Raw genomic sequence first — 16,821 nt, forward strand, 5'->3', positions numbered from 1 at the left:
GGGAAACTGTGGCGCGGCACCATGGCAACCAAATTATCCAGGGATATGCAAGTCAAGTGGATGGGACGAATGTAGCCAATTTTGACCAGAAAATGACATATTACACCTACTAGTAAGCTGTCACAAGAGGAAGACCCCAATGTTTAATGTGATTGTCCAATTTAGGCTATTAAAATTGAGACTGTAGATACTTGGATGCAGTTTTATGTCTAGAAACAAAAGAGAAAGTATTGCTAAAGGGCAGCTTTAGAGCTACCACACTGGTTCCACCTCCAGGAGTTTGGCCCATCTTCCACTGACCTGTGCAAGGGCAGCACACAATCAGCACAAATCGGGTCATTGTTGCATAGAATTGATAGACAGAAGACAAATTATTTGTTAACTTGCTAATGCTTTATCAGCTGTAGTGTTATAGCATGTAGCCATTTTTGATTCCTTACTATTCTGCTTATGTTTGTTTGCCTTTGTAGGTCAACAGAACAGCTTTTATTGATTTTATAGATTGTCCCAAACTCACTAGTGTAGGATATTTTGCAGCGTGCAGCTCATGATTTCAGACCAACATGTCACTCAATAGCCAAGAGAAATAATCACACTGGTGTGTTATTGTTTTACAAATCATGCTGCACAGCACCGCACCACAGCAGGTTGTACACCAATTCAGTTTGCAGTGGTTTTCTACTTCTAAAATACAATAATAAATGATCGAATATACAAATAGCTAATATAAAAATACAAGATAACCATGTACTATTTTCAGCATTTTTATAATACAGTAACCGATTTTAAATAGATAGAAATGTATGTGCGACCATATGTGCAGCTATTTATGATCAATGCGTCAGTTACGTAACTTAACACGTTGATTTATACGTGCAACTAAACTGACGGACAATAGTGTTGCTCTTTTGTGCCCTTTGTTGCTCTTTTGTGCCCTTTGTTGCTCTTTTGTGCTCTGTCTTTTTGGTTGTGTACAAAAAACTGTTGTGAAATGAGTCGGTGTAATACTGCCCTCTAGTGGAGAGTGGACGCACTGCTTTACTGGTGGCTCCCACCGTTGGACGGTTTGCTTGTTTGGAATAAAGGATAAGTCATTATACACGGTATTTTGTATGTTGGAATGATTTTTTTAATATATATTTTAAAAATTCATAGATTATAATTGATGACTACAAAGTGTCTCCTTGCAGGAGTAAACGCTTGTGCTTTACTTTCCTTGATATGACTCAAATGTCCTCTTTTTAACTATGTTTATCGTTGAATTAATTTCATTTGTTGAATTATATTGGTCTTCATAGCAGAAGAATGATTTTAAAAAATATATAGATGGCATGGCCTTCCATCCTGAGCAATAACAGTGCTATAAAAGACAAAAGCAGAAGCACTGAGTGAGCTCATCGGTGTCAACCCTTAACTTTAAATCAGGCTTCTCCACAGCTCGGTAGTTTGTTGAGAGCCTCACTGGTTTCTGTTCTCCCTGGAGGTAATGAATGTTCTGACTGGACTCTAAAGAGCAGAACTTGATCATCAATCCCAGCAATATTCATGGGGTGGATAATTAGTTTAGCAGGGGCTCAACTGTAGCTGATTGGAGAGAATCCACCATGTTCAGCTCTCAAGTTTATCTGAAGATGTTTCTGCTGCGAACAGTAAAACACATTTATGGACCCCCCACCGCCACCCTCCCAGCACCTCATTCCAGGTTTAATAAGGCAGAGGATATCACTGGCTTTAAAACACACCAATCAGTGTTGCTCATCAAATGTTCCTGTGCTTCAAGGTGACTGAGCTTTTGGCTCGGAACCAAGCTGACGGAGGAGCTGCAGAAGCGTGACGTCACCGGACTATAAAAACATTTATAGCTGTAACGGTAATGTAAGACTCACCAAAACCAAAGCTTGATACTGGTTTTAATTGGTGGTTTATTGTTGTTTAGAGTGTCGTGCCACCATTGTCCTCATTGTGGATTTTAATTATTGTACATTTGATTTTGGTTCCACTCTCATCCAGTTGATTACATTTACAAGAGGGCAAAATATAGCCTGAAAGTTTAAAAATGAACAATATTGTGCATTACAACTGCAAAAATAAAACATTTTTGTTTTGTTTTTTAAATATATCATGAAATTCTGTTCAAAATGTAGACAAGTACAAGCATTAATGTGTAACACTACATCATCTAAATATAGATGTTAAATATATTAGAATATAAGATTATTCATTACAAAAGATTTGGATTTTTCTTGGACTTTGGAAATGAATTCTGGGAACTGTCATAGCAGAACAGAAAATTTGAAATGTAAAGTCAAACTACCATTGAGATGGTGTCAGCTGGGCCTTCCCAGTATTAAACTGTCATTTTCCCACTCAGAATGGCCACAAATACCCGTTTCCTGACAACAGAAGGACAACGCCCACGCTGAATAAATGCATAGTTTATAGTAACAGTGAATCCTCAAGGCTACATTGTAAAGGAAACAGTCTACAATTTCAGGGATCGTAGCCTAAATCATGAGCATCGGTGAGAAACATACGGAACAATTTCTGCTACAGTATCGCTTGAATTTGCTCTAAATACCTGAAAACAAACAGCTCGCTGCTGTAGGAAGAGAGGAAAAACAAGGGTCCGTTGTTAATTAGAGCAGTTTGCAGGGTCTGAGTGGATCTTGAGATGTGAGCTGCAGTTCTTTAATGTTGGGGGGGGGGGGGGGTCCCTCCGATCTTTGCCGGTGTTTCTTTGTGATGTTTCTCTGTGATTCTGCATCAGCAACAAAAGGTCACATTTGGGCTTAATGTTTTTAAAGTACTTCCAAGCTTCCCTGGAGATTACACCCCCCTTTTCAAGGGGTCCAAGGGCTTCCACGCGTCCTTTATATGAGTGGATTTTGATTGGATTTTTTTACTCTTGTGGTTTCAAGGACATTGATTTGATTCAAAAGTTCTTTTAAAACAACAAAAAAAAAAAGAGCAGAAACTTAAAGTACCGGCAATAAGATCCTGTTTGCAGTAAAATCTTAAACCACATCTCTATGCTACCAAATGTGAAACAGCAGAGTTTTATGGCATGCATGGATTATACAGTAGACCTTCTGTGGAGTGGACCAGAATAAAGTCTCTCAAATCCAATTCTACACAGCAGAGCTACAGGAACAAAATGGAAGTTTAACCAAAGTGCTATTGCATATTTTTTTGGGGGGGGGTGGATTAAAGTCAGAGTCCCTAGAAGGATCAAGAGGGGGAAAAAACTGATACATATATACACACAGTCCAGTGGAGATGTTTGATGGGGTGAATATACAGAAATAAGAAATATATTTACTTTTTTATTAAGGAAGGTGGTTTTTAAAAATCTAGTTTAAATAGACATCTGACCTTCTCTCTGCTGGGGGCTATAATGTTTACTCCAGGCTTCATTAGCTATGCAAAATAAAGAAATAAATAGAAAAATAACTTTTAAAAAATGAGCATCTACATGTCGAGGGATGCAAAGACTGCAAGTTTTGTGCAACTGCCAGAAAACATTTTGGTCAAAATGTTTCGATAATAGTAAGGGAAAAGAACCCCAAACGTTGGCTTTTATCGCGTGATATATGGGGGGAACAGAAGCTTTCGTTCAGGGTTGTGAATAAAAGAAAAGCCTCCTCCGGGTCAGGATGCGCAAGTGTTGTCCTCCTGCATGCGGAACACTGACGCACCCCAGGTCCACACTCCAAAACTCTGCCCAGCCTCGCTTCTCTGGGTGCCGTCCTCTCTCATCCTTCCCTGCTGGAACTTCCCATCAGGTACGGTCAGCCAGCTTCCGTGCGTGTGCGTGCGTCTCACCCGATCCTCGGCGCGTACTCGGTGCGGTTGGGTACCTCGGTGCTGGTGGTGTTGTTATGTGGATCCGGTGTCCAGAAGAAAACATAATAAATCACCAGAATGAAAGCAGCCACGGACACGCAGAGGAAATAGACGATGGCCATGGCCACTTTCACCCAGATCTTAGTTGACATGTTGGCGTGTTTGGCCCGCAGCTCCCCGGGGTAGCTCGGCCTCCGCTTCACGTCCCCGTTCAGCTTCTCCGCGGTCGCGGCGACTTGTCTGCCAGCCGCTTTCATGCTGCTCGTCTATTGAGAGGTACAACCTTGGTCACCGATGTCTCCCCTGACTCTTCTTTGCTCGTTCGAGTCTGGACAGCCGAGGCAGCCGCCCCCCCCTTTCCCATCCACGACTCTTTTCTGGTCCCGTGCCGGCGCAGGATGCAGCTCGAGCCGCTAACTGCGTCCTGGTCTTCCGAAAGTGTGTTTGCAGGAGGTCAAATCCCTGGTCCCTCTGAGAGCACGGTGCTTATGGAGATAACTGAACTCAAGAGGACGTCCCTGGCATCAGCTGGACGGGACCGCTGTCAACGCGTCGTTGCCTAATCCGGCCGTTTCCGGTCGGACCCTTCAAAAGCAACCCTGCGTCAAAGCCGGCTCATTAAATTAGAAAACCGCGTCAGGGATGAACATGTTGCAACCACATAATGTCGTATTTCGGCTTAAATAAAGACAAATACACTAGCGAGTCCATAAATTCCACTTAAGGAGGCAGGAGTTGGAGGGGGTTCTTTTATTCTGAAGAAAGCCTCCCGGTGTTTCCGGCGCCGCCGCGCGCGTCCGTGCACCGCTTGACGCAGCCTCGGCCGAGGAGGGGCTGAAAGTACGCAACACCCAGCGATTGGGTCATAGTTTGAGAGAAACGTCCCGCAACACGGGGAGCTGCAGCAAATGATCACCGCCTCGCAGCATCTCCCCCACCCCGGATGATGTGCACGGCAGCTGCTCACCGGAACTCAGAAGAGCCGTTTAAAGCATTAAAAAAAGGCTTTCTAGGCGTGGATGAGTCGCATGCTGCCCCAGAAAATGGAGACGGTGCGACATAAACCTTCATTAGGATCTGTTAGAGAAGATAAAGGAGAAGCTTTTTCTCTTCCTGTCCTGCAGCAGCCAAGGACAAAAGCACAGTTTTCCTGGGACCGACCACGAATTTATTAAATAAATCAATAAAAAGGAGATAAGCAGCAATTTAACACAAAGATATCAAAACAATTCATCCTGACACTAAGAAACAATCTTTTCTACACACCCAGAAGGGGAAAAAACAGCCGTGAAAGACGTCAGAGTGTACGTTTATTCTCTTAATATGAAAAATGAGATTGATGTGAACATAATACATTTTTGTAAAGCTGTATGAATATCAGAGCTCTTTTCTTCTTTATTCAATAGATGGCTTTGAGACAAGGAAAAAGGATTTTTTTTTGTGGACAGATGCACAGCGCTCCAGAAAAGGCTGACGTGGTTGGTTCTCAGAGCAATGTCAAGTATGAAACAGGGAGACAGAAATGACTGTCTGTGACTTCAATACTGGAACTGAAGCTCAGAAACATCAATAAAAACAAAGAAAACGTCAAAACAAACCTTTTCATAGCCTTTCATAGGCTGAATTTTGCAACCACAAATAGTGGAATGTTTATTTTAATTTTAGAAACTGTACATGTTGTATTTCCTTCGAAAGGAAATGCACTATGATTTACCCACCCCCCCAACACAAAAACAAAGCATTCAATTCGTCTGCATGTTTTCCAACACCAAAGGCCAGCTGCTAAATTTCCAGCACATTTATAAGAGCCATTTGAGAACCAAGCACAACTTTGAGAACAAACCAGCCCTTAGTCTGCTGAGGTATGAGAGGAGAGGAAGGTTTCACTCCCAAAACAAAACAGCCGCAAATAAAATCATTCCACATCACTGATGTTTCAGCACTGGAGGCCGATGAATATCCGTATCCTTGATATTAACAAAAATATACATATTTAACATCCCCACTTATCTTTTTTTGAGAGTAAAAAAACTATTCTTTTGAGAGGCAGTGTGTCATCTGGGTGGAGAGGAAGTCAATTCAAAGGTTTCAACAGAACCGCTAAAAACCTAGCAAAATCACTTCAGTCATAATCAAACATAAGATGGAACAGAACCACATCCCAAGCAGGGGGGGGTTCGCAAAGGATCAACTAATCTGAGAGCTTTTCTGAGGGATCGGAGAAGAGGAGCAGCGGCAAGGTCACATGTGTCAAAGTGCCCTTAAGAAGACACCTGATCTAAATCGGTCGCTCCTCATAGTCACACGAGCCCAGTAATACGTGGAGCAGGCTGGACTCAGCGCCGATATGAACCGCAAAATATTAAAACTTAAAACATCACTGTCGACCTGCAGTGATGACAAGGACCCCTGACCAACAACGGTCGACATTAGCGCCACCGAGAGAAGAAAAGTCTCCCTACAATCTGCCCCAAACAGCAAGAGATGGCGCCCTTTACACTTTACACGGCAACGCCGCCACTCGCTGCAACCTGAGTCATGATGAGTCTGAAATCACTCCGTTGCACGGATGACTGCATGTTGAATGTCTGATTTCGCATATTTAAAGTTAAACACAGTTCAGTTCAAAACCAGACATGGAACGTTCGCAAGCTCATCAGTTATTCACTTATTTCTTTTAAAATGTGGACGCCACGTCACGTAGGGCTCACAGTGGTGCTACAGCAAGCTACACTCAAGTGCAAGTACATTTGCACATTTACATCATTTGAATGGGATAATAGTTTGTAATCAATCACGTACAAGTGGCGTTTCAAATGATCCGGCGGAATATGTCAGTATCAGACTGGAAATACAGGCTCTCAATGTTCCCCCTCTGGAAAATCTCAAGCGCTAATATATTTATGTTGTGTAACTTAACACTCAAAGGAGTGAGAAAAAAAAAAACATTACCACGGAGATGAAAAGCTCATGATGTCCCCTTTTGATGACACACAGTCCTTCTCATTAATTATTTAAGTCAAATCTTCTAATTTTCGGTTCCTTCCCGTGAGTCACGGCCACCCCGTTGATGTCGAGTTGAGTCTGGGCTTCAGCCTGTGGACACAGACAGGACAGGAAGGGTGAGTGAAGCTCTGACAGTGTTCACAACACATTATGGTGACATAACCAAGCACGTTCTTCACATGGACGGGTTTTAAATCAAACGTATTGTTACCAGGAACAGGAGGAGCTCAGGCCAGAGCCATTCTGTTTTTTATCTTACAATATCAGAGCAAATCAAAAAGAGGAAGCAGGAACAGGTTGAGTGTTTGTGTTTACCCGGGGTGTTTATGGGTACTTTGTCATTCATCTCATTGTACTCACACGGCAAGATTTAATGCAATTACACTTCAAACAGTCTCCGTTCTGTCTGTGCGATCATCTGACCAGCAGAGTACAGCTCATTTCCTCTAAAAAGCCTTTTAAATAGCTAATTGTGCCTCTAATTTCTCTGGTTTCATGACCTCCACCCAGACAATAACAAACTCATCGACACGCAGTTGCACACAAAGCCGTGTGTGGCGAACGTGCACGGAAACACAGCGAGGTCCGCGTGAGCTCATCTGTCTTCAGCCATCTATCAAAAATGAGTCACCAGATTAGGTGCAAATGCAATCAGATGAGCCTTTAAGCAGGGAAGACAAACGACAACAACTTTAGCAGCTCTAACCGCTGCTTACATGCCCCAAACGTCCGACATGAAGAACTTCCTGGACACAGTTTCAGTGGAAATAACTTGTGGTTATATTTTCAGGAAGCACTTGCGTCTGAATGCAGCAACTCATTAACTTCAAAAATGATAAAGGCTTTTAAAGGGTCATTACTTTGCATCCATTAAGCTTTTTTTCAACAGGAGATAAACAACAAACGATCTTCAGACACGACTGCAGCCAGGAATGTCTAAATACCGCGATATCTCGAACTGTTCTCTTTACAAACTGCCAGCGCAGACGTCCTGAAAGGCCACCGAGTTAAGATGATCCATCAGTTGTTGCCACCATCTGGAAGAGCTGCTGTTTGATTCATCACAAACAAATCTCACATTTTTCAAACTGATTGGTTTTTTTATATACAAAGTTTATTTTATAAAAAGTATATCCATCAACCTTTCTTTCCTCAAAAGCTTGGTTCCACCGTTCTTCCCTTTAGTCTCCACTAATACTAGAGAACTCATTTACATGTTCCCTGTGGAAACGACTCCTCACTCTCCTCTTTACTTTTAATCTGGAATAATCGCAACAGCTGCTGAAAACTAATCCAAAAGAGGATCATTCTTGGGGTCTTTAGCCAAATATAGTATTTATTAGCATATTACATGTGATAGGTGAAGTAGGACTGAGCCAAACTCTAAAGCTAGGGAGGACGATGGCTAACTTAGGAGGGGAGTGTTGGGAGGTTTCACCACAGTCATCGAGAACCTCACCTGAGGGCGTCTCCTCCGGCTCTGCTGTCACAGCATCACTTTCATCAGGGGCTGAATTGTCAACGTTGTCTTCTGCAGGTACAGATGAGCTCTGGTCGCCGCTGAGGTCCGTGGGAGGAGAGTCCAGTTCCTCTGCTGTTAAAGGTGAACAAGCACAACCACGTCACAATGCTTGTCTAGAGAAAACCACTGGTAAAGCCTGTTACAAACCAGTGGAAGTTGGACCTGAAGGGAAAAACAATGAATGCGGGAGTGGTTTTATGCTTTTTATAAAATTAAATGCTTTTAAAGTCTAAAACAACGATGAGAGCCACTTCTAAAGCTGAATTTAAAAGGTGGTACTTTCAACATCGTCTCAGTCGCCCATCTTATTTCAGTTGAATGAATAGATTTTTAAAATAATTTACTCTGTGGTGGAGCGGCAGGTGTTTCCTGGTCCATCACCACAGCAGAGCCGTCGGCTTCAGGCGGGGCTGATTCAGGCGGGGCTGATTCAGGCGGGGCCGATTCAGGCGGGGCCGATTCAGGCGGGGCCGATTCAGATGGGGCCGATTCAGGCGGGGCTGATTCAGGCGGGGCCGATTCAGGCGGGGCCGATTCAGATGGGGCTGATTCAGATGGGGCTGATTCAGGCGGGGCCGATTCAGGCGGGGCCGATTCAGTCGGGGCCGATTCAGATGGGGCTGATTCAGGCGGGGCTGATTCAGTCGGGGCCGATTCAGGCGGGGCTGATTCAGGCGGGGCCGATTCAGTCGGGGCCGATTCGGATGGGGCCGATTCAGGCGGGGCTGATTCAGTCGGGGCTGATTCGGATGGGGCCGATTCAGGCGGGGCTGATTCGGATGGGGCCGATTCAGGCGGGGCTGATTCAGTCGGGGCCGATTCGGATGGGGCCGATTCAGGCGGGGCTGATTCAGTCGGGGCTGATTCGGATGGGGCCGATTCAGGCGGGGCTGATTCGGATGGGGCCGATTCAGGCGGGGCTAATTCAGTCGGGGCCGATTCGGATGGGGCTGATTCAGTCGGGGCCGATTCAGTCAGGGCCGATTCAGTCGGGGCCGATTCAGATGGGGCCGATTCAGTCTGGGCCGATTCGGATGGGGCCGATTCGGATGGGGCCGATTCAGTCGGGGCTGATTCAGTCGGGGCTGATTCGGATGGGGCCAATTCAGGCAGGGCTGATTCGGATGGGGCCAATTCAGGCGGGGCTGATTCAGTCGGGGCTGATTCAGGCGGGGCTGATTCGGATGGGGCCAATTCAGTCGGGGCTGATTCAGATGGCAGTGCAGTGGGAGAGACTGCTGAAACCGACTCTGCTTCTGACACCATCACCACCTTCCCTGGAGGAGACAATATGTCTGCAGAGGAGGAGATGATAAAGATAAGGAGAGGAAACGATTAAGGAGAGGAGAGATAATGATGATGAGGTAGGAGGAGCAGAGATGAGGATTAAAAATCAGGCAGGTTGAGTATAGACAAAATGTAACAAGCTACAACTATGTCAGAGCAGAGCTCCTATAAAGTTGCAGATCTGCTGCAGATATCACAAAAATTGGCTGTGCAGCCACTAAAGACGTAGATGGACAGAAAAACATGAAGCGTGATATAGAAACACCACATCGTTAGTCACCTTTGTCATCTGCTTTTTGTGACTCAGCTGGTTCAATGGAGCTAGACATGCTGTTTTCATTCTCATCCTCTCGCTCCTTCATCTGAGGTGGGCTGGCCTTTACACTGGGGGGTCTCAGCGGGCTCTCGCCTCCCATGCTACTCCGTGGTGACAACATCTCCATTTCCTCCCCCCAGTCTGATACTGGCCGGTGGCTGTCCAGTGGGAGGAAGGGGCTGAGGGGTTTACCTTCCTCTGGGGACTCCTGAACTACTGCTGGGGGGGGGATGTGCACCTTTGGCCTTGGCGTCCGTTGCTCTTTGGGACTTCCTGCTGACATCTGCTGTGAACAAGGCCCAGGCGATGCAGCCGAGTCCTTTTTGCTCCCGGACGGTTTCTCTTTCCCTTCATCTTTCTTCTCACTGTCCCTGGAGCTGTGGTCTGACGCCCTCCCTTCCTCTACTTCCTCATCATCTTCATCACTGGCATCCTCCCACTCGTCTTCCTCTTCCTCCCCATCTCTGCTATTCTCCTCTGCCTGAAAAATCACATGTCTGTAAGGTTTTGTTCCACAGCTAGATAAATATCTGATGCCATCCCAACGACATCAACTGATATGAACACAATTTAATAAGAAGCTGCTGAGCCTCTTACCTTCTCCGTTGTTGGAGGTGCAGCCTCTTTCGCCATCTCCTTCTTCTTTTTAGCCTTCTCCTCTCTTTTTGTCCTGTCCTCCTTTTCTTTTTCCTGCTCCTTTTCCCCTTCCCAGCGGTTGTCATGCATACTGATGTGGAGCAGATGTGGACATGGGTATAAAAATTAGAAAACGTGTTTGGTTAACCTGGATTTGCCTACACAGCAATCCAGGCTTAATGCCCTTAACACCTGGCTCCCGTCCTAAAACATAGCTGAGTTTAACATTCTTAAGTTGGAAGAGTAGAGTTGATAAATTAAGTAGCAATGAGACTTTATAGAGGAAAGACTGAGGTGCAGATTTACCTGTATTCTGGTTTCTGGCCTCGAGATCTGCCTCTACCCCGATCACCTCTAGATCCCGGAGTCCTCCCTTGGGAGAGGAAGTCTCCAAATGTTGGACCTTTAGGAGGACGCTTGTTGTCATCTGGAGCAAATATGGAAAAGGTGATTAAAATTTGAATAAATATGCAATGATTAAGTAAAGGCTGTACTGGAGAATAACCACAGAATCAAAAAGGATTAGAATGTCACTGAAATTGACATCAAGAAAGGTTCATTTTATGGTGCCGGCGGCGACTGCAACCTTCATTTCACTGCCTGGTTTTGCTCAGTCTGTTGTCCTTCTAAAGGGCCGATGAAATCAGTGCAAATGGAGCTTAAAAGGTTGATTTAGACTCCAGGGAAATACAGTGAGCATTTACATAAGGAGCTTAATCAACCGCTATCTACATAACACCCTAAATTAAGTGCAGAGGGGAGGGGAAGCCGTGGCCTGTGATCAGTGCTGGGGTGCATCATTTGTTTGTGCGGGATATTGCAATGACGTGTGGTGGAGGTTTACTAAGGGGCAAGTGCAGCCTCCATCGTGTGTGTGCGGGATAGCGTCTACTTGCCTCTTTTGCCACTCTGCTCAGGTGTGCCACTCTCTGTGGACGCACATGTGTCCTCCTTGAACCTGTGAAATAAGACACACACATACATAAACACCCTGACTGTGCCAGAATAAAGACAAAAATTGTCTTTAAAAGAGAGCAGCATGAGTAAAGATTTAATATACTGTAATTGCATTAGTGGTGTTTAGCTTTGGAACTGGTTTGCAGACATTGCTTCCAACTGTGTCCATTTATAAAACTGGAACAGAAATGCCTTACATGTTTTCTGTCTTCTGAGCGTCCCACTCCCGTCTCCACTGGCCTGTGGCATTACGATGGCGTGCTAGTCTCTCCTCATCGATCTGCTCGCGCTCCTTCTTCCAGCGCAGGTACTCGGCTCTTTCTCTGCCAGTCATTGACATGGTCATGTCTACAGAGCCTTTTGGACCAGACCTTCGACTCTGAACAACAAGTGAGGCGAACTGATACGTTACAAGGAAGACCATAAAAAAGGGAATTCGAAAAACTCAACGACAGACTAGACTCCTGTAATTCAAACTAAAACGTTACTTACGCTCCACTCTTTCTCCAGCTCTGGTCCGGTCTTTACATTGTCAAAGTCCAGCCCGCCCCAGTTTCGCACATGTCTCCTGCTTCCCTCCTTTCGGTCCGTGTCTGGTGCAGGCCCTGAACGTCTTGGATCATCCAGAAAATTACGGATGGGCTTGTCTCCATCGCCCTAAAGAGAGGAGTTCCACATGTTACGCGTAAGGAATACATAAGGAAAACTAGGACAGAGGTTTCTATGCTACACCTTAAACCAAAAATGGACTCTCGTACCCGCTGTCCTCGCTCATATTCTGCTATTCTCTCCATTTCTTCATTCATCTTTTCAATGTTTTGCCGCCTCTTTTCCTCCCATTCCTGCACATTAACAAACGGCAGCACAAGAAGTGACATTATTTACCATTTTATAAATGGAAGTACACTGGCAACAGCCATAAAAAAAACAAGAGGGATTTAATAAGAGTAAACAAAAACAAACTAAACAGGTCTTAAAAAGAACCAAATAAGCTGTCCTACTTTGCAAAATCTTCAATGTAATTTATTACTACGCACCTTGGATTTTCTGTCTATGCCCCCTGGTGTCCCTCCTCCCCCTCCTCCTTCTCCTCCTCCTCTTCCTCCTTCTCCTCCTCTTCCTCCTTCCTTCCTCCTCTTCCTCCTTCCCCTCCTCTTCCTCCTTCCCCTCCTCTTCCTCTCCTTCCACCTCTACGTCCTGGTCCCATTTGTTCCCCATGTTCTCCACTTCTGGGCGTCCTAGGTTCCCTGTCTCTTCTCTCCTGACGGCCTCCTCCACCTCCTCTCTGCCCTCCACGACCAAGCCGCCCGGATCCTCTTCTCCGAGGAGGACTTTGTCCCTCACTTGGGCCTCCATGACCGTCACTGTCCTCCGATGTCTTCCGTCCACGGGGCACATTGGGTTTCCAGTCATTTACAGTTCTCTTCTCCTGCATGAAATAGACCACAAAAGTGATCACTAGGAGCAAACAGGATGTTATGCAATCATTCGGGGGAACACGGCTCATTATGAATAAAAATTCTAAACAAAAATGAAATGAATAAATTAGAAATGACTAAAATTAGGTTTGAGGAAGAGCAAGCACAAACCCAATCTATATATATCCATGATGTGAATGTCTCCTCATGTTTTTGCATATTATAATTACTGTCTGCTGTCTCGCTGTCTTCCTGTGTGCTGATGTTCCAAGTCTGCTCACCCCACCTGATTCTTCCATGCCTGCATGTCCTCATGTATTACTGTAGCTTCAAGGCTGCCTGAATCCTTGTTCAATTGTATCTCTCTGCATCATGTATATGGTCGTCTAAATTATTTGTTTGATCGGACACCATTTTAGATATATGTGTTTTAGGTCGTATCGAGTAAATGGTATATAAGGTAGTGGTGTGGTGGTGGTGACAATTAATTATTAATTAGCTAGCCCAGGGACTGCAGTTGACAATTAGCCACTTGGCTCACGCTAGCGTTGCGCTGAATATTGGACACTGTGCCTTTATAAAAATAAATAAATGGTTTCATGCTCCGAGTCTGAATGCAATAATTTTGGACTCATCCTATCCAAACAGAATAATGCACAGACATAATAGGACTGAAGAAAGAGGTTATTAACACAATCTGTGAGTTGTCATTTCATATGTTTCTTCCATTGTGATGAGCGATAGCTGATATAGCTCCAGCTGTAGATTACCCCTGTTTGTTTGGAGAGATCAACAGTGACGGTTATGTTTTCTTTCTCTGTCCTCCTCCGATCCGTCTCTGTCTCTTGAGGACGGGGCTTCCTAGGTGTCGTCACAGCGATGCCCTCCTGCTCCGCCTTTTTTTTGTCTTCCTCAATTTCCTATTAGGAGTAAATGGCAGATTTTCTGTCGTCACAAGTTAATAAAAGGATCCTTGGACATAATCGACAATCAGGATAGTTGTACAAAGGTAAAAATTTTCCAATTAATATTGGAAAAAATAGTTCCCGTGAATGATCTAAAATTGATTTACACTTTACACAATAAAATCTTACAATAATGTAATAATAAAAACCTAAAACTGTAGGTCAACACCATTGTTTATATTTCAACTGTAAACATATAGTTATATGTGCCCTAAATCCTGCATAAAACACACAAAATACCTGGTATCGCTTGACCAGGGCTTCATTCTTCTTTCGCAGAGCTTCGATTCGTCTGTCCAGCTCTGCATCCTTCTCCTCTTTGGTCTTAATATCTACTGCTGAAGACTGTTGCAAACCACCGGAGGTTGAGAAGGTCAGTAATAGTGAATTATATGGAACAATGGAATAAATAACATCGCCCATCTGTAATCAGCTGAGTGGGCATGAGCTATAGAAACAATAGCGTTCTGTGATTACGTGTGCTGGACTGACATAAAAACTATGTCAGTAATTATTATCATAGATGCATTCAGAAGTAGAATATATTTTTCTTACCATTTATGCCTCACTTTTTGATTTTAATCAAGCTTTACTGCTTGATATTCCTGTGGAAGAGACAAAATACAATCAAGGCTTCTAGTTATTTGATTAATCAGTATCAATGCGTTTCAGCAAAGTTTAAAGAGACACAGAAATTGTGACCCAGTTCAAAGGCAAAACAGGTTAAACAGCCAACAGTTTATGGTACTTGATGTTTGTTAAGATCAAAGAACCACATGGTGCACTGCACAAGACCAACTCAAAGTTTGTGACACACTTCTACATTTTAAAGTCTCGGGCCAATTTCTACCACGTCAGCTGCAATAATATGTATCACTTACAATGTTCCATCAGCCTTACGTGCACTGACTTTGCCCTGCTGAGGGAATGCGTAGTCAGGTAGACAGGTGGGGATGTTGGCGTGCGTGTGCGCGGGCGCATGCGCCACAACAGCCCTAAGGAGTAACGCCTTAAGGTCTTTCTAAAGCGCAAATAGGCGGCTACAAACGTGAGTGTAAACCAAGATTTGTACGATAAAATGCAAAAGAAACAAGGCGGTTTAACGGCGCTTTTCCTATCAGCGATGATTCCCGTTTAGTTTCGCTTCTTTCATTTACGTTCATGCATCAAGTCTGCTGGGAAGTAATCTAAGCACACTGAGCCATGACTGATACAAGGCGCTGAGGCTACCACAGTGGCGACACACCACCCCAGCAAACAGTACACAACAATATCAGCATTTGCACACACACTTGGCGTACAAAGTGATTGGAATACCTCTAATAACGTGGCCTGTAAAGGATCAGGAACGACGGTTTACCTCGCAGTTCTTTGCTAATTCTTGCTCCTCAGAGTCTAGAGATTATTCGGCTTCCTGTTAGCTGCGGCTAACTTCCTGCCAAATAGTGAAACCCTTAGTAAAATTTAAAGATGCAGTACTGTCCATGCGCAAATGTTATAAAATAGTGCGTGCAATCATGCAATGATGCGTGGGTGATGTGAAATAATGGTTAATAATAATATGCCTTTAATCTTTTTGCATACAACTGCGCGTATGATTGCTACAAAGTGTGGATAATTTAACAGGAAATGTGTTTGTTTGCTTGCTGTCCGCTAGAGGGCAGCACACACCACAAAGGGTTTGCAATCACGTCGTTTGTGCGCATAACGTCCCGCACAATCCTGTCGAAATGTAATTTTATGTAATCAAAAGAAAAACGAAAATTCGTCAAATTTGTTAAATGTCATCATCCCATATAAACATCTAACAAAACCCGAAAAAACAATAGAAAAAACGATGCTAAAATCAAATAGACAACATACTGTGGTTTCTGATGTGAAACCGTAACTGTAACAATATAAATCTAAAGCTGAACTTTTAAACACGGTTATAAAAAAAGTCTAAAAACTAATCTGTTACATCCTAGTTATTCATATTTTGGAAAACAAAAACAAGTTTTTATATATAATCATAAAAAATTGAAATCCAAACACATATATGGTATGAGGAGAGTATGTAACCATATAGCAACGTGGACACACACACACACACACACACACACACACACACAGGGAGAGAGAAAGAGCAATGTTATATTATCCCAAGGCCACTTTTCACACACAGTCAAAACAGCGTTGTTAGACAGAAAACAGTGAGTAACGACCATGCAGACTGTGCAACCTGAGCCAAAATTCTTTACATCACCAGCAGAGAGGAGACTGAGGGGTGGAGGGAAGTCAAGACACAACAGACAGTTGCTTCATCACACATGTCACAAATGTCATTTACTTAACCCGAAGTGTACATTTATTATATGAATGACATCATAAGTTGGTCACAGAAAAGTTGTTTAAGCAATATTTTGTGTGCAATGAATTTTTGGTGTCAAAAATTCTAACAATTATATCTATATTGAACAGTGGTTTCTGCGACCTTGCATGACATCGTATTTTATAATCTCACATGATATTGCATAATGTATGCATGGTTTCATTATGCTGTGACCTCACATGACATTGGAATACATGATGAAGCAATGTTACATACGGTAATGTCATGTGAGGTCTCCTCTCCCCCACAATTAAATAAGATGGTTAACTGGTTAACAACAGATTATGTAACATAATAAGGAATCTGATCATCAGATACCATTTATTTATTATTTTACCTGGTGAATTATGTTTATTCACATTCTATGAATAGTAATATAGATATCATGCCACTTCCTATAAACGGTATTTTTAAAAGCTTTGATATTATTACGTCATTTCTTTCCTTTTGTGTTGTGGGTCAGCACAGACTCAGGTAATGAAGAGCTGTGGATCCTCTTT

General features: G+C 43.7%; 1 protein-coding gene across 1 annotated transcript; it reads right to left on the bottom strand.

Moving 5' to 3' along the window:
• Positions 1-6,797: 6,797 nt before the first annotated feature.
• ccdc9 (coiled-coil domain containing 9) lies at positions 6,798-15,386 on the bottom strand. Its single transcript, XM_057049035.1, has 16 exons — positions 15,268-15,386; positions 14,506-14,555; positions 14,191-14,298; positions 13,756-13,905; positions 12,725-12,996; positions 12,605-12,653; positions 12,326-12,409; positions 12,060-12,224; positions 11,765-11,946; positions 11,507-11,568; positions 10,917-11,037; positions 10,572-10,701; positions 9,939-10,455; positions 8,716-9,666; positions 8,309-8,443; positions 6,798-6,939 (listed from the first exon to the last, which is right to left on the bottom strand). The coding sequence occupies exons 2-16, from the start codon at positions 14,506-14,508 to the stop codon at positions 6,935-6,937; spliced, it is 2,934 nt and encodes a 977-aa protein (XP_056905015.1). The 5' UTR covers positions 14,509-14,555; positions 15,268-15,386; the 3' UTR covers positions 6,798-6,934.
• Between the last annotated feature and the right edge of the window lie 1,435 nt (positions 15,387-16,821).

The sequence above is a fragment of the Takifugu flavidus genome, chromosome 12, assembly GCF_003711565.1.
Source record: "Takifugu flavidus isolate HTHZ2018 chromosome 12, ASM371156v2, whole genome shotgun sequence".
NCBI lineage: Eukaryota > Metazoa > Chordata > Actinopteri > Tetraodontiformes > Tetraodontidae > Takifugu > Takifugu flavidus.

What these genes read in the sequence shown, in the direction of transcription:
- ccdc9 (XM_057049035.1), bottom strand. An exon ending in TGAGCAGAGTGGCAAAAGAG is followed by an intron (nt 11,038 to 11,506) that starts GCAAGTAGACGC and finishes TATTTGCTCCAG; the next exon opens with ATGACAACAAGCGTCCTCCT. An exon ending in ACAAAAAGCAGATGACAAAG is followed by an intron (nt 9,667 to 9,938) that starts GTGACTAACGAT and finishes CCTCCTCTGCAG; the next exon opens with ACATATTGTCTCCTCCAGGG.